The 24,982-nt window shown below is 57.4% G+C and overlaps 1 protein-coding gene across 2 annotated transcripts in view; it reads right to left on the bottom strand.

Annotated features, from left to right (window-relative positions):
• The window catches only part of UNC5A (unc-5 netrin receptor A), a 54,820-nt gene that overhangs the window by 2,411 nt on the left and 27,427 nt on the right, over positions 1-24,982 (bottom strand). The window contains exons 2-10 of one of the 2 annotated variants that reach the window (XM_087815945.1): positions 10,308-10,529; positions 6,392-6,535; positions 6,064-6,167; positions 5,777-5,957; positions 5,010-5,177; positions 4,342-4,506; positions 3,190-3,378; positions 2,781-3,083; positions 99-186 (exon numbers count right to left, since the gene is read on the bottom strand). In XM_087815945.1, the coding sequence (XP_087672071.1) occupies positions 99-186; positions 2,781-3,083; positions 3,190-3,378; positions 4,342-4,506; positions 5,010-5,177; positions 5,777-5,957; positions 6,064-6,167; positions 6,392-6,535; positions 10,308-10,529 (1,564 nt within the window). The remainder of the gene's footprint in view (positions 1-98; positions 187-2,780; positions 3,084-3,189; positions 3,379-4,341; positions 4,507-5,009; positions 5,178-5,776; positions 5,958-6,063; positions 6,168-6,391; positions 6,536-10,307; positions 10,530-24,982) is intronic. The other variant, XM_016197138.2, reaches the window with a different exon arrangement.

Below are 24,982 nucleotides of genomic sequence, written 5' to 3'. Positions count from 1 at the left end.
GGGACAAGACCCAGCAGGGGTTGGGCAGGGGCTTTCCTGGTGACTGCAGGCAAGGGGCAGGGTCCACCCAGCCTCAGGGGCAGGGCCCAAGCCCACACCTCACGTCCTCCGGCTTGTGCAGCGTGAGGTAGATCTCGTAGATCTTTCCGCGGGGTATGGCATCGGGGGGAATGAGCAGGCTGATCCCTGTGACAGAGTGAGGGGAGGGCCAGGCTTACCAGGCTGTGAAGACACCAAACACCCTACCCTGCCAGCCCCTTATAAGTCTCCCTTTGAGGACTGATCGGTGGTAGCTTGGCCTGGGGATAGAGGTGCCACAGGGACTGTCCAACTACCCACACAGATAGGAAGCTGAGTCACAGTAACCCCAAGAGAGGCCAAAGAAACCTGGGTGGGAAAAGCATGCCCAGTTAGCCTGGGTACATAAAACACTGAAACAAAAGGTGCCAGGTATGCTGTACCTCCCTCCCCCATGGCCCTCCTTAAAACCTTCTCTTTATTCCTACTGGATAAAGTCCAGTTCCCTGGCCTGGCATTTAAGGCCTTTCACCTCTGGCCCCAACTGCCTTCCCAGCAGCCTCACCAGCCCAGCCTGTGCTGCATGCTCGCTGTTCAGGAACCACTGCCCGGAGCTGCCTCTGTCTGGCTGCCCTGCCTTCCGGCCCTGCTCAGGCTTCCCCCACCTCTGGGGATGGCAGCTCTCTGCCGCCCTGAATGACTTTGCTCTTCACTTGGCAGTGGCCCCCTGCAGGTGGGGCCCGGGCGTTGAACGACCTTGCCTGCCTAGATAGCCCTCCCGGGTCTGGGAGCCACTGCACATCTGTCTTCCTCTCTGGCTGATTTACTTCTGCCCCAGCACTTGCAGGGGAAGCATCAGAAAGTGCCTGCTGAGGGAGGGCAGTTCCAGCGGGGCTGCAGTGAGGCAGGACACAGAGGACAGAGGCTGGGAAGTTGCTCTGAGGATGGCGAGGGGTGGTCGTGCCCCACCTTCCTGCCCTACATTAGAAGAGGGGACAAAAATTCTATGACTTTATCCCACCAAATCTGAAAGCACGTGAATGCTTTCCAGAGTCGGCAACTGGGTGGGCCGGCTGGACTGTCACCACGTTCCCCTCTCAGGAGGAGGGAGCCAGTGATGGGGTATCACAGCTACTGTTCCCTTCGCCAGCCAGAGCTGCCTCCTGGTACCAGCTCCCAGTGTTGATGACAGTCCCAGAGACCTGAGTGCGAACACATCTGCATTCTTAGTCAATAAATGCTCACCCCAAGTACAGGTACTCAGGAAGGGGAGGGAAAACCATGGGTCCTGCTCTCAAGAAGCACCCAGCCCAGCGCGGAGAACAAGTGGATGGCAGTAAAGAGTCCTGGGCGCTGGGGGAGACCGCCCCACAATGGTCACTGAACACCCCTGTGTGTTCGCCCCTTCCTAAGAGCTTGGCATGGAACATCTCACCTCATCCCTGTGGCAGAGACGTGAAGCACAGAGAGGGAGGGTTGCCAGGCCAAGACCCGGTGGATGGGGAGAGCGACTCGTGTGTGCAGAGCGCAGCAGGGTGTACGTGGGGGCTGGGCGCCCCCTCTGGCTGCCATGCGCAGGGTAAGCATGCTCAGGAGGGAGGAGGCCACCACAATTGGCCAGCAGGGGGCAGGCCTTTGTGGCCTTGTCACGTAGGCTTTGTAGGGGGCACTGGGGAGCCCTGGAAAGGGTTCAAGCAGGAGAGGGGCATGATGAAGTGTGGCTTCACTGGGTGAATGCCAGGAGCTGTGAATCAGATGACAGGCAGGCGCAGTGGTCAGGGCCAGGAGAGGCAGGGGGAAGACAAGCAGCCGGGGGATGCAGGAGCATGTGAGGAGGAAGGACGATGGGATGAGTGTGTGACTGAAGCTGGTGTAGGGATGAGGCGGCAAGTGAAGAAAAGCAGGAGGTCAGGGTGACTCCTAGTTTCTGACTCGACTGTGCTGTCCCTGAGGTGGGGAAAGCCAGGAAGCACGAGGTTCTGGGGGAGGGTGGGAGACAATGCTGTTTTAGGCACAAGGAATCTGAGGTTCTGTGAGACATCCAGATGGAGCTGCCCAGGAGGCATCTGGGTGTACAATTTTGTTGCCCAGGAGAACTGTGGCTGGGAATTAGGAGTGGGAGTGATCTGCACAAATATGGCGATTAAAGCCGTGGAGTGGGAGAGGGTGCCAGGAGGGAGCTCTGACGAACACCTACATTTAGGGAACAGGCACCCAGAGAGGCTGAAGAGATGCCAGAAAATCAGGGCTATGTGGGGTCATCTAAGCCGAGGGAAAAGAGAATTTCAGGGTGGGAGTGGCCAGCCACACCAGAGGCTATGGCGCTTCTTTGAAAGATGATCGTGGATTCTTTAACGAGGTGTCTCAGAGACCCTGTCAGAAGGGTTTCTGTGAGGTGGTGGGTGGGGGAGCCCCATCAAGGTGTTTGTCTTCTGCTGTTTCTTTACCTGCCCCACCTTGAAGCCAGGGCCCTCCCAGACCCCGGCACATGCAGGCTGGCCTCGTACATGAATGGACAGAAGTCCTGTGTCCTAGGCCACAGGGGGGAGACAGCTCTGGCCACAGCCTCAGTGCCAGCCCCACCACCAGCCGCAACTGGATCGTCTCCCAAACTTGACATTCTTTCCTTGCTGGCCTAGCTCAGCGTTTGGGGTGAGGCTGAGAGGCACAGGAAGGACATCAGGGATGTTCTCCTCCGTGAGGGACATGGAGACTGCTCTTGCCTCTTAGAGCTCCCCGGGGCTCTTTCAGGCCCTTCCCACCTGTATGAGGGATCATCAGCCGGCCCCCGAGGAAGTTGAAGGTCCCGTAGGCCATGTTGCTGATGCCACGCGGCAGGGAGCGGAAGTAGTTCTGGGTGGACAGGCGGGAGACGAAGTCCTCAGCCTCGGAGGTGGGTGAGCTGTGGTGCAGTGTGTGGCGGCCACCACTCAGCGGGCTGAGCAGGTGCCCGTTGGTTAGCTGGAATTTGGGGCTGGGCCCGTCCTGCCGGGGACACAGGCTGCCCTGGTAGGTGGTGGTGGTGGTGCTGAGGTCTGGCTGGATAGTGAGCAGATGGGGATTGTCTGCAGGATAAAGACAGACTCAGGGAATGGCATTGGCGGTGGCCCCGTCCGGGCAGACCCTGGCATGGAGGCCAGGGCAGGAGTGCTGGGGGCAGAGGCATCACACCTGCTTTGCTGGGCTTGATGCTGACGGGCTGGAAGCCCGAGGTGAGGATGGACGAGTCGGCCACGTCTGAGTCCAGCCCCTCCTTCTTGCGGCAATAAATGAGAATGAGGACCAGCAGCAGCAGCAGGAGGCACACAGCCACGGCGACGAGGCCCACGTAGAGGGCCACGTCCTCAGGCCCAGAAGCAGCTGCAAGAGAGAGAACGACCTTGGAGGGGCAGGTGCGGGAGGTGGGTAAGGAGAGGTCAGCGGTTCCCACTCCTTGGGCATCAGCACTACTGGGGCAGCGGATGCTGGCGCAGGGCGCATGGAGTCAGCACGCATGCATCCCAGCCCTGCATCTGCCCACCACCTCGCTGTGTCACTCTGAGCAAATCACATCCCACATCCCTCACAGGCTCAATTCAGGCTGAGGTTGCTGCTCCCAGAGAAGGGTGAGGAAGAGACACTTCCCCAGGCGGCCTTGGATGGGGCTGCGAGACTGAACCCACTCTTCTGGGGCCCAGGGCAGCTGGAGCTGTGCCCAGGACCCCCAAAGCAGGGGATCTGCTTCCTGGAGGGGTCTGCCAATCTGGTTCCTGGTAGGTCCCTGCCAGGGCTCTTCTTGTCTGCCTCTCTAGGCCTGGGGCAGGGCTGGGGAGGGGTGATTGACTGCCTAAAGGGAGCTGTATTGATTTTAGAAGGGCTTTGCATAATGGAAGAAATGTCCATCAGAAAGGAATTGACACAGATAATTAGGTTTTTAATTGAAAGAATGGGGGAGGGTGTGTTCTAGAGAAAAAAATCCAACAGAGATCTTTAATTGTTAGTTATGGCCTTGTAATTAACAGGCCTCACAAGCCTGGTGTCCCCACAGGACTTGCGTATGCACTTGGGGGACAGGGAGGGGTAAAGCTGCAAGAGGCGGGGGAGGGGCCGCATGTGCACAGTAAAAGCTCAAATGTATGCATGTTTTGGGGGAGGTGAGAGATGTATTGGGGTGTGCAGGGGCACATGTGTGGGTGTTTATGATGGGGGTCCTCCAGGGTCCTGAGCTTTGGAGAGGGGGTGCAGACTGTGGCAGGGGACTAACTCCTTTAGCCACCACCTCCCTGGAGCTGGGCAAGGCTACCTGGCAAACTCAAGAGGACTCCCATGGCGGAGAGGACTCACTGTGCACACAGAGGTCGCTAGTGCAGTTTCGGGTGTCCAGGTCAGCACCCCGGCACTCCTCACCTCCGTTGCGGGGTGCTGGGTCAGAGCACTCACGGCTCCGCCAGTGGGTACAGTCAAGCCCACAGGCCGACCACTTGCTCCACGGGCTCCAGCTGCCATCCACTAGACGAGAGACAGACACGAAGAGAGAGGAGATGGCACTGTCAGCCTGGGGAGCCAGCTCAGGTTCTGGGTGCAAGGCCAGGGCCAGGCCCAGGCCCACCAGTCTGCACGCCCTCTGGTGTCCACCTGGCCTGGATGACACATGTTAATGATGGGAGGCAAAATGACACCTGCCTGTTTGGCTATACCCACAGCAGGGGGCTGTCCTGGCCCTGGGGCAGTGAGGGTGCCCCTGGCAAAGCCCTGCCCTTGCCCCACACTGACTGTACCTGTCCTGACTGTACCTCAGACCCTGGGGCTCAGACCCTCTGCCGAGACTGAGCCGGACATGGACCGAGCCCTGCCTCCATCACACTGAACCCCATCCTGGTCTTGGACTGAGCCTGGCCCTGCCTGCGGGCGGGTGGGATGGAGCCATGGGGGGCAGGCTGGTGGGTGTGATGGAGCCAGGGCACGGAGATGGCGAGGTGAGGAGCGATGCGGGAGGCAGCAGCCGCTGGTACCTGGGCACAGGGTGGCGCAGGCTGTTTTCTGGACATTCTGCCCCTCACAGAAGGCGCCCCCGTTGAGAGGCGCCGGGTTGGTGCAGCTCCTGCTCCTTTTCTGCCAGCCGCGCCCACAGCTGGCGCTGCAGACGGACCACTCGGTCCACGTCGACCACCCACCGTTCACTGGCCGGACAGAGAAGGACTGGGGTCAGGGAGCGGGGGCCTCTGCAGACATGCTGGCCCAGGGACCAGGGCAGGAGGGCTGGAAGGGGAGCCCTGGAGGGGAGGCCGCACTCTGCCAATAGCCCCTGGGGCTGGGCTGCCCAATCCACAGCCCCTTCCTTCCGCCAGCAGGCGCTGTGGCCACTAGGGGCAGCCAGTCCTAACTGTAGCTCCCAGGCCCCTCCGGCTCAGACCCCAGCCTTTCAGAGGGGGCAACTCCTGCACCCCCTTCCTCTGCCTGCTCCTGGGGGTGCCCAGGACACTACTTCCCACCCAAGGTCGCCTTTCCTAGTCTCCCTCTGAACCCTCATCTCCTTCTGCACAATGCCCCCTGCCCACAAGTAAGCCAAGGGATGGCATGGCCACAGACGACCAACCCACCCCACACCTTCGCCCAGACGGGTCCTTCGGCTTCTCAATAGCCGCAGCAAGGTCCCTGCCCTTCTCAGTCAGGCCAGAGCCTGCCCACCTGGCCTTGGCTCCCTGGGGAGCCGGTCGCAGTGCCACCCTGAGGACACCTTCTGTGCCTCCCCCTCCACATCACCAGCGCCGGGGCCCACCATAGACGATGACAGCAGCCGAGGCGCTGCGGCGTCGGGCTACGATGTTCTTGGCCACGCAGGTGTAGTTGGCTGTGTCGGCCAGGCGGGCCTGTCGCACCACTAGGCTGTGCTCCCGAGTGATGTACACGTTGGGGTCCAGGGACGGGTCCACCAGGTCCTCATTCCGGAGCCACTCCACCTGGGGGAGGGAGCCACACCACTGCACTGCCTGGAGTGAGAACAGTCCCTGGGGGGTCAGTCCGGGGACTGGGCAGGCAGGAGCTGAGCTTGGGAGCCCCCCTCACCTCTGCTGGGGGGATGCCTTCTGGTGGGCGGCAGGGCAATACGATACCCTGCTCCAGGGACACCTCCTTGGCCAGCGGCTCCTGCTCGAAGTTCTTGCGCAGGTCTGGAAGAACAAGAGTGTCCTTCAGCCTGTGCGCCTGGCGCCGGTCAGCCTGGCCAGCGCGGTGCCTGGGTCCCACAGGAGCCATGGCGCATGGCAGGAGGATGTGCCAAGTGCCCATAGACCCTTCCTCCCATCAAGGCAGGACCCGAGGCTTTCTGACAGGATCCCCTCCCCCAGTGACACCCTTGCACCACCCCTGCCTGAGGGCAGGGCCCTGGACTCACAGGCAATTCGGATGTAGGCTTTCTGGCTCTTGGTGGTGCCTGAGGAGCTCCAGGCCACACACTGGCACCAGTACTCCTCCAGCCCAAACACCTTCTCCACCTGCTGCCTCGAGACATTGATGCGGACCTCCATGGCGGGCAGGCCTGGGGATGGGAAGGGTGGGTAGCTAGGGCCCAGGGCCACACCAAGTCTCCCTGTTCCAGTTCAGAGCAGACACTGGGGCAACTCTCAACTTAGAGGGAACTCTGGGGGACTCAGTTTATATGCCCTGAAGGCCAGGAGTAGATTCTTAGCACTTTCATTCTTTATACTTCGTTACCCAGGGGCCTGTCTCCCTGGAGTCACTTAAAGAATTGTCCCTAAAAGGGCTTCCGGCAGCAGGGGCTGGCCCCCCAGGACCCTAGGAAGAAAGGGTGGGGCAGACTGGCCAGCTCTGAGGGCTTTGTGGGTTGAAAAAGGATGAGGAAGGATCTGGTTCAGCTCCCTGGGGGTTAGCAGGTGGATCCTGACATGTGATAACATAATAGCAGCTATTAACAATATAATTACCCCCATTGCCTAGTATGATAATAGACCCCTGGGCTTAGCGAGCAATTCCTACACGCTCGCTTATCTTCCGTCATCCACACCCTGGACGTATAGCTCCCACTATGGATGAGGGAACAGAGGCTCCCAGGAGAAGGGCTTGTCATAGGGCCTTCTCCTATGGCTGTCTGAGTCCAAAGCATGTTGAGGGTGCCCTGTAGTCACGCTGGGGTGGGCTGGGAGTACCCAGACCATAGGGAGAAATGTTGGCAAGGGTGGCCCACAGGGGGAGGCTGACCTTGGATGGATATCAGGGCCTGCTCTGCACCAGATGGGCTAAAGGACCTCTCTCAAGAATGGACTCAGGCCCCTGCCCTTGGCCACACTGGGACCCAGGGAGTGGGGGTGTGAGGAGGACCCAGACCTTCTATGGAGCCAGAACGGACGCAGCCCTCCTCTAGCCTCCTGGCCTTCGGCCAAAACCAGTGTCCCAGGAGTGAGAAAAGACTGTTTGTTTCCAATTTCTCCTCCTTCTGACCCCAATTTCCCTCGGGTCATTGGCTTATCAGAAAGAGGGAGAGAGGCCGGGCAGCAATGTGTTTCCATTGTTAACAGAGAAATTCAATTAGGGCTGCATTGCAGGAGGAGCAGCGGTCCAGCTGAGCTGGGAGGCTGTCTTCTCTCTTAATTTCTCTACTGTGTCTTCCCTGACCCCTGCCCATACCCCTCCTCACGAGTCTCTCCAGACCCCACCTGGGTCCCCTCCTCACGAGTCTCTCCAGACCCCATCTAGGTCCACACCTTGCTCCTGCCGCTGGTTAGCTCTCACAAGAGATTGGGGGGCACCTCTGGCTGAGGTCATTATCTGGGTTCACTGGGGGTGTGGTGAGGGCTGAGAATAGAGGGGCCCTCACAGGGTCTGTGTATAGAAGGGGCCCTGGGCACCAGGCACTTGTCAAGCACCCCAAGTCTTGAGGCATCTGAGTAGAAGCCATGCCCACACTCCAGGGGTGCAGACCTCCAGAATATTCTGAACTGGGAAGTTTTTCTCTCCCGTGGACAGGTCTATGGGTGGGCCACACCATCCCGTGTGGGGGTGGGTGAGCTCACGCACGTCCCGGCAAGTCAGCCTGAGAGAACAGCACTAAATTTAAGTGTGCCTATTTCTTTCTCTCTGCCTCCTCCCACTTCTGTCCTGCCACCTCCTCGTCTCCTTCCTGCTGCCATGAATGAGGGCCAAGTTTGTCCATCATGTTCCACTTCCAGGCAGCACCCTTGAACCCTACAAGATCCAGGAGGGTGGTGCACCCAGGGGGAGACTCAGACTCTGCCCTGACCGGTCCATGAGTTGAGGGGCTGTGCCTGCTTCCCTGCAGGTCACAGAGCAGCCTGAATCCTGGGTGCAGTTTCTGGGCATGGCTGTGTCTGCACCTGCCTGGTAAATGTGAGCAGATGCCAGCCTTGGGGAGGGACAGGGAGGAAGGGAAAGTCCCTTTAGGCCCAGGAGCATGTGGGGTGTGAGCAGGGGGATGTGGGGAGGCCTGGGGGGGAGTGTGTGCTGGGTATTTATGGAGGTAGAGGATTGACAGGGTGGGGGCTCTGAGGCCAAGTTGGGGCTCAGGTTCTCACCTTCTCACCAATCTGTATCACTAAGGGTAGGAGACCAGCTCCTGCTGACCCTGGGAGGATGGGGTGTGAGTTCTGTGCACACCAGAACGCCTGATTGGAGCCTTTTTGGGGTCCTGTAGGAGCCAGAGCCAAAGCCTCCATCCCATCTCTAATCAACAGGCTGGTTCTGAGGGCTGAATCACACTCGGCCTAAACTCAGGGCTTGTTAGCTCTCATCCAGGTTATTGTGAGAGCCATCTGTTCTCCCGGGCAGGAATTGCCCTTCTTCAGCCTGCCTCTGCCCAGCACCAACTTCCCACAGTGCAAGTCTGTCCACAGCCCACTTCTGTCCCAGTCTGGCCCCACTGCTAGCCTGCCATTCCTACATCAGCGTTTCTGGTCCTTGGCCTGGGAAATGCTGGCTCCAGGTTGGTTTTAAGATGAAGCTTGTATAATACTCTTCTCTGGGATCCTTCCTGGGTCACCCAGTACCTCCTGCCTGGAGCATGGGTCACCTCTAAGGGCCCGAGGTCCCCTGCCTTGGCATCAGTGTGAGTTATTCAGGGCACAGCCTGCCTGTCCCCGGCTGCACTGTCACTCTGGCCTCACTCTGCTGGCCATACCCCACAGGGAGTATGTGTCTCAGGTTGGCCGAGGCCTCTGGAGGAAGGCGCTCAGGACTTAACTTGAGGGCTCCACAAAGCACCAGTGCTACGGGGGAGGAGGGGAACTTAACTGGGGTCCAGTTAGTGAGGAGAGGCTGTTGTCAGCTCCACTGCTCTGCTCATGGGGAATGCTGGCCCTCACTGCCCACCTGCAACCTAAGGCCCAGCTGGGGGCGGGGCATGAGGTCTCCTACAGAAGGGGCACTTCTTGGGTCTGCTTGTTGCCCTGGAAACCCTCTCTCCATGGCTCAGCCAAGGCCCACTGGTTCCCTCTCCTCTGTATCTCTGGATCTGCCCCTCCCTTCAGGCCCCCACACTGGCCCTGAGCATCACCCATAGCTCTGTCCATGTTACATGGCAGCTGGAAATCCCATGGGACTGTGACCTCACACCGGAGCCAAACGGGTGAGGCTACTGGATGACACTACTGCCCCCTTTGCACACCCCACACTCTCCCTGCTGACCCCCAACTTGCATGCTGCTCATCTGCCTCCAGGCCTTTGTTGTGTTGTGTCCCTTCCCTGGGACACCTTCCCCTTTTCTCTCCCTGACCAGTTACTATGCCCCCTCCTTTTCCATGTCACCTCCCCAGGCAGCCTCAGTCCTGCTCTCCTCTGGCTGCCATAGACCCCCGGCCTCGCTGAGGTCAACATGCTGCCCACCGTTCTGTGGGGCTGTGTCCCCAGCACAGAGCGAGGGCTCAAGGAATGTGTAAATGAATGAAGAAATGAATGGACGCAAAAATTAATAATCACAGAGTGTTAGTCCCTGAATTCTTCAATCATTTGGGACCCACTCCCTCCAAACCCCCTTTTTTGCTGGCACAGCTGCCCGGGCACTGCTTGAGCTGACAGAGCTCCTCCATCCATGGCCCCCAGGGCATTTTCAGGGTCTTCCCTACTATTCCCCCACCAAGCTGTGAGGCCTGGTGGGGGGACTCCCAGGACAGGTGTTGGTGTATGCACAGAAGCCCTGGGCGTGGAGTCCTGCCTCTCCCCGGGATCTGGGTGGTGGGCAGAGCGGTTTACATCCCGGCCTCCTGCTCACAGGCTGCAGAGGGTGGCTGAGGGCCCCTCTGGGCCCCCATGCGGTCCGCCTGCCGCCCAGCCCTCCTCACCGCTGCTCCCATCCGTGCTGCGCTCAATCACGTGGTCCACCTGGCGCACCCACTCCCCGTTGCACTTGAAGAAGATCTGCGTGGCGGGCGTGGCCTTGCACACCAGCAGCACTGGCTTGTTCTTGACGATGTACACATCTTCGGGCTCCACCAGGAAGTGGGGAAGCAGGTCTGGGTTGGCTCCGGGCACCGGGTTGGCCACTGTGGCACTCTGCTGGGCACCTGCAGCAGGGCAAAGGCAGAAGGTGAACCAGGCCTCTGCTGGCCTTTCGGGGTTCTCAGGGGGTTCCCTGCCTATCCAGGCCATGGGAAGCCAGCTGCTGGGGCTGAGGGAGGAGTGAGGCAAGTCACCACTTTTGGCCCAGAAATCTTGACTGCTAATATTCCCCCCGCCCACCTCAGTGTCCCCCTCTGTAAAGTGGGGGAAGAAGCAGCCCCTCCCCACTGCTGAAGACTGTGGAGAGATGAATGAGACAAGGGCGGCAGTAGTCAGGCCTGTTATGACCCTGGTAGGAGTTAAGGGATTTGGTGAGGCAACCCTCTGTCCTGGGGGGGGAGGATCCAAGGAAAGCTGGAGGGAGGGAGAGGACCCCAGCAGGGTAGGAGTTCCTCCCTGTGTTGCCCTGGCTGCCTCCTGGCAGCTTGAGGGTTGATCCCCGGTTCTGCCCCTCACACAGTAGGTGCTCAGAAAATAACAAGTGAATGAAGGAGGGAAGGGGGCAGAGCTTACAGGAGAGGCCCCACCAGCAGGGAGCAGAATGAATTTCTGAAGCCCACGTTCCCCCTGTTGGCACAGAGGCCCATGCGGACTGGTGTGTGGGGAAGGCCAGGTGTGGGTGGGTTGGGCTGCGGGTGGGCTGGGACAGGATGGGAGCCAGGAGAGTGTGTCTGGGAGCCTGAGGGACCTGGGCCACGTCCCACCCTTCAAGGAGGCCTGAATATGGGTTTCCTTCTAATTTTAACTGAAAACCACAACCATCCCACAAGTCATTTGTTGCTAATTACACAGGTAATTGGCTCTGAGGCTTTGGCAGAGGTAAACCCCACAGCAGTGTGACAGGCTGCTAAACCGGAAGGGCCCCTGAGAGGGTGGGGATAGGGTGGGGGAAGCAGGAGGGGGGAGTGAGGACACCCTCAGCCTCCCCACCCAGCTGCCCACCAAACAGGCCCCTGATGGCTTGGCCCCCCTCAGGGCTGCAGTGCGGTCCCCATCAGCACATACTCAGTCCGCGTGGGCTTCTATGCCAACAGGGAGAACGGGCTTCAGAAACTCATTCTGCTCCCTGCTGGTGGCACCCTTGGGTGAGTTACCGGCTTGCCTTCCATGCTATGGAGGTCCTGTCTGCCCACAGGGGAGTCTGGAGGCGCCTTAGAGGTCAGCCTCCTGGCTCCACTACCCTTCCCACAGGCAGCCCGAAACTTACAGAGGGCTTCTAACAGGGGGCCCTGATTCCTTGGGCTTGGACAGACCCCTCTCTCTTACCTGCACAGGGATCCTCTTTCTAAGGTGGGTTTTGGCCCCCTCCCCCCAAGACTGTGATTTTGGGGAGGGGATCTGCGCTTGGTCCTGTAGGTGTCCTGGGCCAGGAGGGCGAGCTGGGAACACCTGCTGAGAAGCTGAGAAACCTGGTGTGACTTCAGGAGAGCCCCCAACCCTGCAGCCCCTTTCTTCACCTGAAGAATGGGGAGAGGGAGAGAGAGCACCCAATCCCCAGGGCTGCTGTGGGGATGAAATGAAAAAGGCACTCAGTGCGTGCTCAGTAAATGTGGCTGCTGTCATACCCCGTGCTTTTGCCCTGATGATGGCAGAGTTTTATCTCCCTCAGTGCAGGAACCCTCACGGCAATCTCTTCAGGGGTGGGGCTGCTGAGGAAACAGGCACAGAGCTGGCAGGTGCCTCGCCCTCAGGATGAGGGGTGGGGGTGGAGATGCAGGCAGAGGGGAGAAGTCATTTAGATATCTTACAAATGGGGACTCTGAGGCCCCAGGGGCATCACCCCAGACACCCCAGCTCCGGCCCTGGACTCAAAAAATGTCTCGGAGCAGCCTTGTGCCCCTTTTGTTATTGCATTTGCTCTTCACTGTCACTCAGCAGCCACTTGCAAGTCCCTGACCCAGGCAGCTGGCTCAGCCAGGGTGGGGCTGCATCAGGCTCCGGCTGCAAGGTCTAGAGATTGAACCGGATGGGGAGCCTGTGAGTATGGACTTGGAGTGGGTAGCTGGTAGGTCCAGTGGCTTCTCTAGACATTTATCGGGGAAGCCACAGAATCTCAGTGGACTCTAGGCCAAGCTTGGCTTCTGAGCAGGCCCGCAGGGGGCTCTGGGGCAGGGGTCACAGGCTCTGGAGGGCGTGGGAGCCCCAGTGGCAAGTGCTGGCCTGCCTGGGCCCTCACCTTGCAGAGACTCAGTGTGATGGCCTGTGCCTGCCGACTGGCTGGGGGTGGGCAGGGGTCCTGCCTGGGGGAGTGGGCAGGGAGTGGGTGCGTGGTCCTCCAGTCTCCCTATTGATCACCGCGCCAAGCACTGCTCACGTCAGCCGCCTGCTGAACCCAGCACAATCCCTCATGTCTACATTTAACTGCTAATGAAAAATAAATGTACTGTGACCAATAAGGGACATAGCTCACTTCTCCAGGGCCTCCGTCATGCCACACTGGTGTGACCACCCCTCCCCACTCCGGGGGGGTGGGGCACATTTATTGGGTAGAACCCAGGGGCACCTTCTAGGTTACAGCAATGCCCTCTAGCAAGGACACTCTGAGGCCATGGGTGGGGGTAAATTCAGGTTCCACTGGATGTCCTCTTAGGGCTGCAGAAGCTGCCTGGGCAGCCAGAACTGCCTTCCCCTCCCCCTGGCCCCTGAGTCCACTATGGGACCTCCACCCTTGTGGTCAGCACCTGCAACCTGCCTGACACCCAGTTAAGCCTCTTGCCTGAACCAAGGCTCAGTGTGAACCTGAGGTCTCTCCCCTCCATACTGCAGGAAACTAGAGTGAGTATTTTTCCTCTTTGACAGGAATCCTACACTTGTCTGTCAAAGACAACACAAGGCAGTGCATGCTCACTGCCAAATGATTATAATCCTTTCAATAGGGCAAAAGCTCTCTAGTTCACCTAAGTCCTCACCGCTCCCTAATGCCCCACTCTGGGCTTGCTTCTATTTTTTTATTTTATTTTATCTGCTTGGCTTCCATGGGTATTTCAGGATGGTGCCAAGCGCCTTTGGCTGGTATCTCTGAGCCTTCTATTCTGGCTCAGTCCACTCTCCAGCCTTCCTGTGTAGAAACACTAATCCCTCCTAGGCACTGCCTCCCACCTCCAGGTCTCTGCCCATGGTCTTCTGTCTGAAACACGCTTTCTTCCTCCTCTGCCAGCACCTTCCTACCTTCTCCTAAGGGTCCAACTAGACTGTCACTTTCTGGAAAGAGGGGTTCCCCACCTCACTTTCCCAGGAAACCACATACACTGTTTAGCCCTCTCTGCATCTGGGACCTGTCCTCACTGGTGCTGTCGCTCCTACAGCAGGAGGAGCAAGTGAGTGGCTGAGGCCTCTCTCCCCACCAGCAGACTGTCCATCTCTGGTCCCTGCTGCCCAGTTCAAGGCTGCCTAGTCTGATGTTAGTGACTGGGGGCTTGGAGGGGTGCCTGTTGGCGCTCCTTTTGGGACTGCTGAGGTCACAAACATGGAAGAAATGCTCTGGCTGCGGGAGGTACAGGCAGGTGCAGGGCCCTCTGCCTACCCAGGCCCCGCCACTTCCTGAACCCCACACTCCCCAGTTTTCCAGAGGGAGGCTCCATCCACCATACCCCCAGCTAAGGCTTTCTCACCCTCACAGGACGTGGCCCAGCTGCCCCCTGGAATTCAGATAGAAGGTCTCTTTCACTTACTAGTGGTCCTGATGGGCTCTTGGTCACTGAGAATTGCAGAGGGGGCTGTGAGGATGGCACAGGCCCTGAAGGGGGAACCCCACTTCCAGTGAGTACTGATGCTGGTTCGCTGTCCCCCACTTTTCTCAGAAGGGCACTGACACCCCTGCTCTGTCTGCTCCATTCAGGGTGGGAGCAATGATCTTAGCCATGATCTGTTGCTGGCCCTGGGAAGACGACATCTGTGTGTGTGTGTGTGTGTGTGTGTGTGTGTGTGTGTGTCCATGTGTGTGGGGAGGTTGGGGGCCAAGGTGGGGATGAGAGACCAGTGGAGTGGACCATGGTGGGCCTGCCTCAGGTGGTTCATCTGGGAACTTCCACCCAGCCTTCAAGTTTCATCAAATGTGTCACCTCCTCCAGGAGGCCTTCCCGGACCTACACTTTTTGTTACCTGCCCAAGTGCCCACCCTGTCCCCTGAACCTCCCTCTAGGGTACACATCACATTCAGGACTAGGGTGGATTTGTTTGCACATTACCTCTGCTCAGGGTAGGAACCCAGGTCTGGCCTGGATATTGATGGAGTATTTGCTGATTGACTGAATGGCCACCCCTCTTCCCCCTTGAACTTCAGAAGATCTGCCCAAGAGTGGCCATTTTACTCTTGTTCTGCAGGGAGACCCAGAGGGGGTGCAGAGCCACCCACAGGCAGAGTCATGGGCAGGGAGAGGGCTCTGCACTCCAGGCTGCCCCCGCCACACCTCAACATGCTACTGCTCTGAGGTTGAGCCCCCTTTTCTCACCTGTAGTCTGGGATGATAAGACCTCCCCGTGTAACTCTGAGACCCAGGGTGGGTGTGAACGTGCTTTCAAATGTTTTATTTTTAAAGGCACCATGAAAATATGAGGTGTGATTAATCAAGCTATTAATGAACTTGTATTTACTGAGTGAGGACTCAGTCCCTGTGAGCAGGGAGGAAGGCTGGGGGCAGGGTGTCCTTCCACTACTTCTTAGGAGCAGCCTTGCCCAGCCCTGTCTGTCACCTGCTCCTTGAGGGACAGCAAGGGGGTGGGGCAGCAAGTCCCCCCTTATTCTACTTCCCTGGGAATGTTCTGGATTTGAAATGTGGTGGAAGAGGGGGCTGGGGGCCCAGAAGCCTCTATCTTTCTCCAGTCTGACCCTTTTCTGGCTGCTTGTGCAGCACTCATTTTGGGCGCTTGTGCTCCAGGCTGGCCTTGCCAGATGTGCATTTAGAAGGTCCGCTTGGGGCCTGGGTGTCGCACTCCACAGGCCCCGGCAGGGAGAGCAGAATGCCCCAGGCCAATGCATTGCGCCCTTCCCCTGATGTTGGAGGCCCTGCTGGCCTGGGGCCTGAGCTGCCAGCTGGGGCCTGGCCTCTAGGACCCCCCTCCATGTGTGCCTTGTGGGGAGGCCTCTTGACTGTGCAATTCCTCAAGGGCTTGTATACATTCTGTTCACAGCTCTGTCCCTCTCCCCCTTCAGCTAACAGCACTGGATTTTCTGTAGAAAATGCCCACGCCCACCCCATTCAGGCCATATGGTCATTCAGTCCAGGTGGGCTGACGCCATCTCTGGCCCCAGAGGTGGGCATACGGACACTGACTGGCTCCCGGAGCAGGTCACTTCATCCCAACAGATGGGATTCTAGGATTTGGGCTGGGCTGCTGGGAAGAGAGAACCTCCTTCTGCTGGGCCAGTGTTGCAGGCCACAGGGAAGCCGAGAAGAAGGGGAGGCTGTGTACAGGTGTGGAGTAGGGACATGGAGAGTGGAGGCAACCAGGGAAGAAAGGATAGACACCTCCTGGCAGCATTAAGGCCTGGGATTCCACAGACCCCTGGATTCCTTTCTTTGGCTCAAGCCAGTTGGAGTGAGACCCTTTTACTCCATCTGCTATCTGTCTGGGTGACTTCTACTCACCCTTCAAGTCCTGCTCAAACACCCCTGGCCCTAAAAAGCCTTCCTGACCCCCAGACATAGCGGGCCACACCTCCCCTGAACTTTCACAAGCCCTGAGCGAACTTGCCTTGGTGCCTCACACAGCATATTGTCACCATTTATGAATCTGTCAGCACCTTGAGGGCAGGGACTGAATGGTGACATCCCCCCACTCTTTGCGCATCCCTATAGACTGGCCAGGGTCTGACATAGTGAGTGCTCAGCAAATGTTTGTTGAATGAATGCTGAACTACATTCCCTCATCCAGGACCAGAGCCCGGAAAGGAGGGCTGGAAGTAGAGGATACGCATTCTGATTTGGCTGGGAGCTAGCTCTGCTCATCTTCCAATCAATCAATCAATCAATCAATCAATCAATCAATCAGTCAGTCAATTCCAGAAACCCATGCTGGACTCAGGGGAAGCAGAGACTGCTGTACAGGATCCAGGGGACGCAGACGGGGCCAGGAGTCATAACCAGTGGTGGGGGCCCCAGGGATGCCGACAGGTGGGGAAATGGGGATTTGCATTCTCCTGCAATCCAGTGGCCTGAGATGGCTTCATGGGTTATTTTTTAAACTCAAGACAGTCTATGATGTGGAAGCTTCATTCAGGGGCTCTGAGGAGCAGAGGCAGAATCTAAGCTCGCTGTAAGACAGACAGACAGACAGACAGCTACGGGGGGGCGAGGGAGTAAAGGAATGATGGGGTGGGAGGCCCTGAGATGACAGGGCCACATAAAGAGCCCTGAGGTTTCAGGAGGCAACTCAGGCATGGACCTGCCTGGAGGTGGCGACGGGATGCCATGGGGCCAGAGCAAGCTGGGGTGTGTGTCCCAGAATTCTTCCAAATCCAACACATAAAAACCTGTGCACTGCCTGCCAGCCGCTTCCTGGGGCTCACTGACTGCTCCAGCCCCCTGTGCAGGCCTCTTGCTTCTCAAGCCTCAGTTTCCTCATGTGGGGTGCACCCTGCACCAGGACAAGGTGGGTCAGGACTGCTCCCTGCCCGGGGTCTCAGCGCCTGCCCCTCCAAGCCCCTTTCTTCTTTCCCCTCTTCGCCCTTTGGTCTATCCCTTTGCCATCTACTGCCCTGGCTGTCGTTTCCAAAAGCAAGGACTCCCTGGAGGGCAGGGGCAGGTCTGAATCCAGGCTCTTTTGCCCCGGGGGTGTTCAGTGGACAAGGGATAGGATGACTGTAGTCTCTCCTGCCTAGGAGTGTGCAGGAGGTGAAGGTGACCAGGTGGGGGTGACAGTCCCTCATGGTGTCCCTATGAAGGGATGGCTGCTCTCCTGGCCCCTGCTCTCACACACGGGTGTGCAGCACTCTGGTTCCCATGGTGATGTGCGCGTGAAAGTGTCAGAAGCAGCAGCCACCTCCCCAAAGCACCCTCTTCCCCGGTGGGCTCCCTGTCACAAGGACAGACACAGGCACCACGAGGACATGCATACAGGCTAAACTGCAAAGGACAAAGAGGGCAGGAAGGGGGGTGTGGAGAAGGCACCACTTCAGCAGCTCAGAAGACAGTCACACAGAGTGGGGCGTGTGGCTGGGCAACACTGCCTGCCACCAGCTGCCACAGACCACGCAGCTGCACTCAGGTACCTTCGATCAGCCCCTCCTTTTGCAGATGAGGACCGTGAAGCTCAGGACTTGCCTACGGTCACAGAGTCACAGAGGGCAGAGTGGGCTCTCGTCACCTCCCGGTCCAAGGCGGGCACAGGGTGGGCAGGGGTCTGGGTGTTTCCTAGACCAGTGTCTGGCTCACCCACCACACCACCCTCTGCTCACTCCATTTACTCCCTGACCCTGTTTCTCAAACCCTCCAAGCGGATCCCAGCACTGGGTCTTTGCACTTGCTCTTTCCACTGCCCCTGCTCTTCATGGGTGCTCCCTCTAATCCCTCACGTCTCGGCTCCAATGCTGCCTCCTCCCAGAGGCTCTCCCTGACTGCTGTGCCCCCACCCCTTTCCTAGTCTGCTTTCCTCATAGCTATCACCACTATCTGAAGTCATCTTGTTACTGTCTGTGTCCCCTTCCCCTGAAATGGGTCACAACAATGGGGACCACACTTGTCTTCTCCACGGCTGTAGTCCAGAGACTGGCACAGGGACTGTCACACAGCAGGTGTTTGATAAACATGCGCTGAAAGCAAGAATGAGAATGAACACATACTGGTCTTTCCACTCTGTGCTGAGCCCAGGCCAAGTGTCGCACCTTTTCCATCGCTCGGAGACCCAAACCCACTAGTGAAGGAGACTCTGAAACGACCCAGATGCCCCGGGGGTGAGGGCTGAGATGGGGGACAGGTCCCAGCAACGCCCTCCCAGGGCCCCTTCCTGCCCCAGGGCCTTACTTCAGGCCAGAGAAATAGTTAATAATGCTGAGGCCTAAATAAGCATTTGATTAACAAACGATAAAATAGCTATTGTGTCCCCGAATTAAGCTATAATTGTGGCTGATAATTGGCTGGTTAGAATTTAATAAGCTGCAATTAAATAGAATGGAATCCAAGGTAATTATGTGGTCGCACAGCCCAGAGAGAACTGGGGAAGGGAGGCTTTCTCCTGCTTTGGAATCTTCTGCTGGTGCAGTGCATGCTGCTGTGTGTGTGTGTCTGGAGAGAGAGTGAGGGAGTGAGAGAGCAAGCGAGAGAGAGCAAGGGTAGGCCTCTACCCTCCACCTGGCAGAGGGAGCCAGGTGGGCCTGGCCCATCCCCTTCACCACTGCTAGGCAGGAGGCCTGCACGCAGGCTCGGAGCACTGCCAGGGTCTGTGGCAGCTCCAGCTGAAAGAGACATAAAGGGACCCTTGGCACAGTTCCCTGCAGGAGGGTGGCCCTCCTGTCTTCCTAACGAGAAAACTGGGCTCAGAGAGGGGAAGGACTTGCTCAAGGTCACACAGCGATCGGTAGCCAGGCTGGGCCAGATTCTCAGATTGCCAATGGATCAAAGGTAACAGACTGGCCAGCAAGCTGGAGGATGCACCCCCACCCCACCAGGTCCCCAGGCACCCCTCCCCATTTCCATTCATGTCCTTCACCAGGTAAGCATACAAGCTAAGTAAGGACAGTGTGACTGTTCCACACACACACCCTTAAGACAAGGTGCTCCCTGCCCCATCTCCCAGTCCCCTCTTCCAAGGCTGGCCCACCTACCTGAGGCCCCAGTGGCTGCAGAGCCCCCAGGTGGCCTCAGCCCAGCACGCACACCCCTGCCTCCAGCCCCCAGCCCCCAGCCCCCAGCCCCCAGCCCCCAGCCCCCAGAAGAATGGCATCGCCAAGTTGCCGTTTATGACCCATCAGCATTTTTACAATGTTGCTGGCAATTAATTTAATTAAAGACCCTGTCTCAGATATGGTGGCATTTCATATCTCACTGGTTTAATGGGAGCCTGGCCAGAGCAGGAGCCGGGTGTGGTCCAGAAGCAGCTGCACTGCTCCCCAGCCTGGCTCAGTCTGGTGGGCACAAAGCAGCGCAGTTGGGGCCCCTGGACAGAGCCCAGAGACAAGAGGGAGGCCACACAGTGACCTGGACTTGTCATTGTTGTTGGGAGACACTGCCCACAACCACGGTCGGCACATGCACACCCACAGGGGCTCTCACACACATGTGCACGTGCTCACACATGCACACACACACAGTCATACCTCTACAACTAACTTTACATAGGTTTTCTTATTTAACTCTCACGACAATTCTAGGAGCCAAAGAACTATTTTATTTGTTTTTGTTTTGTTTTTTTAAATCCTCACCCGAGGATATTTTTCCATTGCTTTTCAGAGAGAGTGGAAGGGAAGGAGGGAGAGAGATCAATGGAGAGAGACACATCGATTGGCTGCCTCCAGCATGTGTCCCGACCGGGGCCAGGAATTAAGCCTGCAACGAGGTACGTGCCCTTGATCAGAATCGAACCCGGGACCCTTCAGTCTGCAGGCCGATGCTTTAACCACTGAGCCAAACAGGCTAGAGCCCAAAGAACTATTTTAAATCCCCAACTTCCAGAAAATGAAACTGAGGCATGGATTCCTACCCAGGCAGACTGGCTAACAGGCCCCCATGCTCCTAACCAGGACAGGCAGTCAGCCCGGTGCTGTGCAAGCCACAGGCCACGCTCCAGTCCCCACCCCACGGAGTGTCCAGTGGCAACAGCGCCACCCGGCAAGTCCTGGGCACACAGCATTCCAGAATCACGCTCACCATCCTTGGTACACACACCAAGCCCCTTACACACGCACGGTGCACACCACCACTGTCCACAGTCCTCCAGGCTAAATTTGGCTGGGATGGCTGATGCCCATACCAGGATGGTGACCTGGCAGCCCCTGGTCACCAGTCACCCTGTGACCCATTCTCAGCAGCTGACACCGCCTGGACCCCTTCTCTTATAGGGACCCAGTCACAGATCCAGGAAAACCCAGTCACAGATCCAGCAGCTACTGGTAGCAGCAGTGGCGGGGCACATGTTCCAGCTCCTCCTCTATGCAGCCCCCTGGCTGTACCCCTCCCTCTCCTGGGGAATCTTGCTTCCATGCCACCCCCTGTGCCAGCCTCTTGCCCATGGCTCCTCAACTAGGGCCTCAGCTCTCTTCTCTGCTGAGCTCCATCCCAACACTTTCTCTTTCCTTTCCTTCCCTGTCTCTCGATGTTCCCTAGAACCTTACACCTGCTGTGCCAAGGCAGGCTCAGCAGCTCTTCCCAACTCAGCTCCCCCAAACCCGCACCCAGAGTTTGCTCTGTCAGCAGGGCCATGCCCCCAAGGAGCCTCAAGGGGAGTCTCACGGCCTCCTTGCTCCCTGACCATCCACTACTGCAGCCCTCAAACCTCTCCTACCCACTCTCTCCTCTCTCACTCCATGGATACCCAAGTCACTCAGCCCCCCCTCAACTCACTCAGCCCTCCCACCCCCCAATGTGTCTTCCTGTGACGACCTGCTGGCTTTGGTGGCACTGTTAACTATGCTGCCACAGAGCTATTTCTAGAAAGAAAATCTGATTCCATACTTCAAACCCCTGCAAGGGTTTCCAGCGATTGCAGGGTAAAGATTGGCTCCCCACACCATCACACCCCCAAACCTGACACAGCAGCCTCATCCCTGGGCACCAACCCACATCTTGCAGCCTGCTCAGTGCATCCCCTCTTCCTGCACAATAGGCCCCTCACCCTAACTTTACCCTTAAACTGCAGGGTACCCTGCCCACTCCCAATGCCCCTCAGTCCTGTTAATTCATAATTCAAGGTGTCACTTCCTCCAGATGCCCTCCCTGGTTCCTCTGCACAATGGACACACAGCTCACTCCTCTGGCTCTGTGGCTGAAAGACCATTATCTGACCGATGTATGCTAGTTATGCAGGGGGGCTGCCTCCTCCTTTAGGCTGTGCACCCTCAAGTGCAAGCAGCAGGCTTGAACCACCTTTCTCAGCAGTGTCCAACTCAGGGACTGGTAAGTTGGGGGTCAGTGACTATGGTTGAGTTGACATGTTCTCCCCAGTCTTTGCAAGCTCCAGGGGTGGCACTGTATCCTTTCTGTCCCTGTCAGCAACTGGCCCAAAGCACGTACTCACTGAGGGAAGGGTCAGAGACCTCAGTTGGGTATCAGGATACTGAGTCTCCAGTCCCTACCTACTCTGCCTTTACCTTGCTGTGTGGCCTTGGACAAGTCACTGCCCTCTCTGGTCCTCAGGAAAGTCAAGGGTGGCAAACTCAGGTGCCTTTAGGGGCTGGGTGGGGGTCAGGAAAAGTGGAGAGTAAAATGCTCAGCCCAGCCACGACTGCCACCAGAGGCTGGCCAGCCAAGAGGTGCCAGATACTTTTCTTTCAGGAGAAGCTGGAAATCCATTTTTATGTGAAATTTCCTGTTTAAAATGATGACAACTAATTTAAACATTTAAACACTATGTAGGCCAAACAAGCTGGCAGGCCAAAGCCAGACTGGATGGTGTCCAAGGTCTCCTCTGACTTTACAAATCTAAGGATCAGGGTCATACACAGCAGGGCGAAGCAGGGAGTCCCCAGTCCAGCAATGCTCTGGTCTCCTTCCCCACTCTTGCCCCCTCCAGTATCCCGTCATCTTTTCTCCCCCACCCCCGAACCCCTCTTCATCACAGCCTCCTGAAGGAAGTCCCCTGGCATCTGGGCAGAGGCTGGAGGGGTGTTCTGTCCATCACCCCAGGTGGTTGGGATTTCATCGTCAGCACAAGCTACATCCTTGCCTGAGACTTGAGGGTCTTAGAAAGAGCCCCTCCCTGCTTGAGAAAGTGGTGGGGTCAGGAGAAGGGGACAGACTGTGGGCTGTCCTGCCTTGCCTGCCTTTGGGTGGGGCCTCAGATCCTGACCCAGGAGAAGACTGCTGGAGATAGAGACACAGGTAGGTGTGTGTGTGTGTGTGTGTGTGTGTGTGTGTGTGTGTCTGTGTGTGTATGGGGGAGGCACTCCACAGAGGAGACCCCATGCAATGACCCCCACCCTGGGCAGGCAGGAGCCCAGGCCCGGCTGTGGCCTTCCAGCTGGGAAGAGGGTGTCTGTCTGCGCCCATTATATCCAGGACAACACAGTAATGAGCCCTCACCCCATTTTAATTACCCACTGTCCAAATAATTACCAGCTTGTTTATTTCACTTAATGGCAGCCATATTTTTTCTCCTGATATTGATTCCATGTTTTCCTGGTGTGTTCATTATCTTTCCTGCCTCCTTAATGGCCTCTGAGGTTTTGCCGGTGGAGGAGAGAGGGATGGAGGAAGCGCAGACCAAAGAGAGAAGAGAGGTGGCCTTGGCCTTGCTGTGCAGCCCGAGGCAAGTCACTGCCCTCTCTGGGCCTTGAATCTCAGAACCCCAGATCCCTGCACATCCTCTTGTCCTTGATGCAATCAGGGTGGGTTGTTTTAAAACGAAAATGAGGAGGAAAGGGGCAGCAGAGGAGAGGGAAACTAGTGCATCCCTCCAAAGGGCCACTAAAGGGATGGGCAGATGCAGACAAGCCTGAGGGTAGAAGGGATATAAGGGGGGGGAGGGGTGCTGGGCAACCCTAATGCTGGGATGAGGGAGCGGGTGCCTCTGGAGAGCAGCTCGGAAAAGGCTGCAGTGTGGAGGCCGCTGCTCGGTTGGGGCTCAGGAGAGGCCTCCTGTCCCTATGTCCCCCAGGTCTTGTGGAGAGGAAACAGGAGCCTCTGCCCTCGTGAAGCCCAGTTCCTACCTGGGTCTGACCTTCATCCTTGGCCTCTGCCTCACCTGCCTGCCATTGCCACGGAAACGCACATGACGCTGTGATGCCATCCAGGCCGTGGAAGAGCAGCTCATTTCTCCGATTTACAGTAAGGAGGGCTGGGGGCAAAGGGGGAGGGAAAGGCCAGGGTCTCTTTGGGTGAAGATTCAGAGCCTCTTGAAGGTGTCATTAGCTCTTAACAAACCACTAATAATTGCATGAATATTTAAATCTTAATAAAAAAAATACAGTGGGCCCAGTGAGTCTCTGTGTGGGTATTTATTGCTATTGGGCCAGAATATATAAAAGTTGGTATTGGTCTGATTGAACTGCTGTTACCGCCACAGCTAAATGGGTAATTGGGAGTGAGAGACGCTATCAGCGGATATAAATTACATACAGTAAACCGAGGGAATTAACTGAGGGTTTATTATCAATTATCTCCGTGTTTGTTCCCCTTAAAATGAACTTTAAGTACATAAATGAGAAATTTACAGGTCTCAATGAACTGAGGGAAGCTAAGGCCGCTGAGGGCCCTCTCCCTCGGCCCCTGTTTCCTGGTGGAGCCCCCACCCATGGAAGGCCCTGGAGGAGGGCTCACAGGTCAGCATGTGGGACACACACACCAGCTGTCCTGCCTTGGCGGGGGCAACGGTCAGTCCCTGAGGCCAGCCCTGACCCTCTTCTGAACCTCCATCCCAGAGAGGGGCACTGGGTAGGAACGGGCATCCCAGCTGCTGTGTGTGGAGAATCAGCTGGAGCCCGATGTTAGCTGGACATGGACAAGGCAGACCTTCATCTGCCCCCAAACCAGAATGGGGGCACAAATGGAGTGGGAAGTCGGGAGGGGTGTGCAGTTGGGTGAGGGTGGGGGTCAGGTGCACCTGTAGAAGCTCGGGGTGGGCAGAACATTTGTGTAGTGGCTGCGTCCATCCCCTGCTGAGATGCACACTCCGCCCACAAGCCAGCTCACTTCAAGGTCAGCATGACCTCTTTCTGGGCCAATTTACCACCCAGCAGCCTCAGCTCCCTCTGGGGTCTGTTACCACAACTGTGCCGGTTCAAGCTGGTGTCCTCAGCCTCTCCTGACAAGTCCTGGGCTGTGGCCTGGATTTACCAAGTAGGGCAAACCCAGGTCTCTCTTTCAGTAGCTCACCCACTGGTAGGCGACAGACATTGGCTAGGTGTCAGAGCAGTGAGTTCAAGGTTACAACTCACAGTTCTGTCAGAGAAGCACTGGTGGCAGTGAGAGCACAGAGCTGGGGGCCTGATCTGAGGCATCCAGGAGGGCTTCCTGGAGGTCTGGAGTTATCAAGCTGTATAAAATACCTTGATGGTTCAAGGGTCTCCAAGGATGCTCAACTCTCCTCCATCAAGGATAAGAAAGCCACCTGTTTAACTCTTTGCCTCTATCCAGCCTAGTTCTGTCTCTCTCTTGCCCTCTGGGCTCTAATTCTGCCCTTCACCCTGTTCCTGCTCAGTGCTTAGTCTGGGCTTTCACTTCCACCTCTTCAATGAAACCTTTTCTCCCATTCTCCAAGGACACCTTCATCTGAATCAAGATCCCTTGCCTTCAGGGCTCTGCTGAGGCTTCTCCTTGCCCACTGTCCCTCTGATCTGCTTTCTCCTGGCTCCTGGAGAATGGCAGGC

The sequence above is a fragment of the Miniopterus natalensis genome, chromosome 4 (assembly GCF_054644295.1).
Source record: "Miniopterus natalensis isolate mMinNat1 chromosome 4, mMinNat1.hap1, whole genome shotgun sequence".
Lineage (NCBI taxonomy): Eukaryota > Metazoa > Chordata > Mammalia > Chiroptera > Miniopteridae > Miniopterus > Miniopterus natalensis.
Note: the sequence above shows the minus strand (reverse complement) of the source record. Positions and strands in the feature narration are given on the sequence as shown.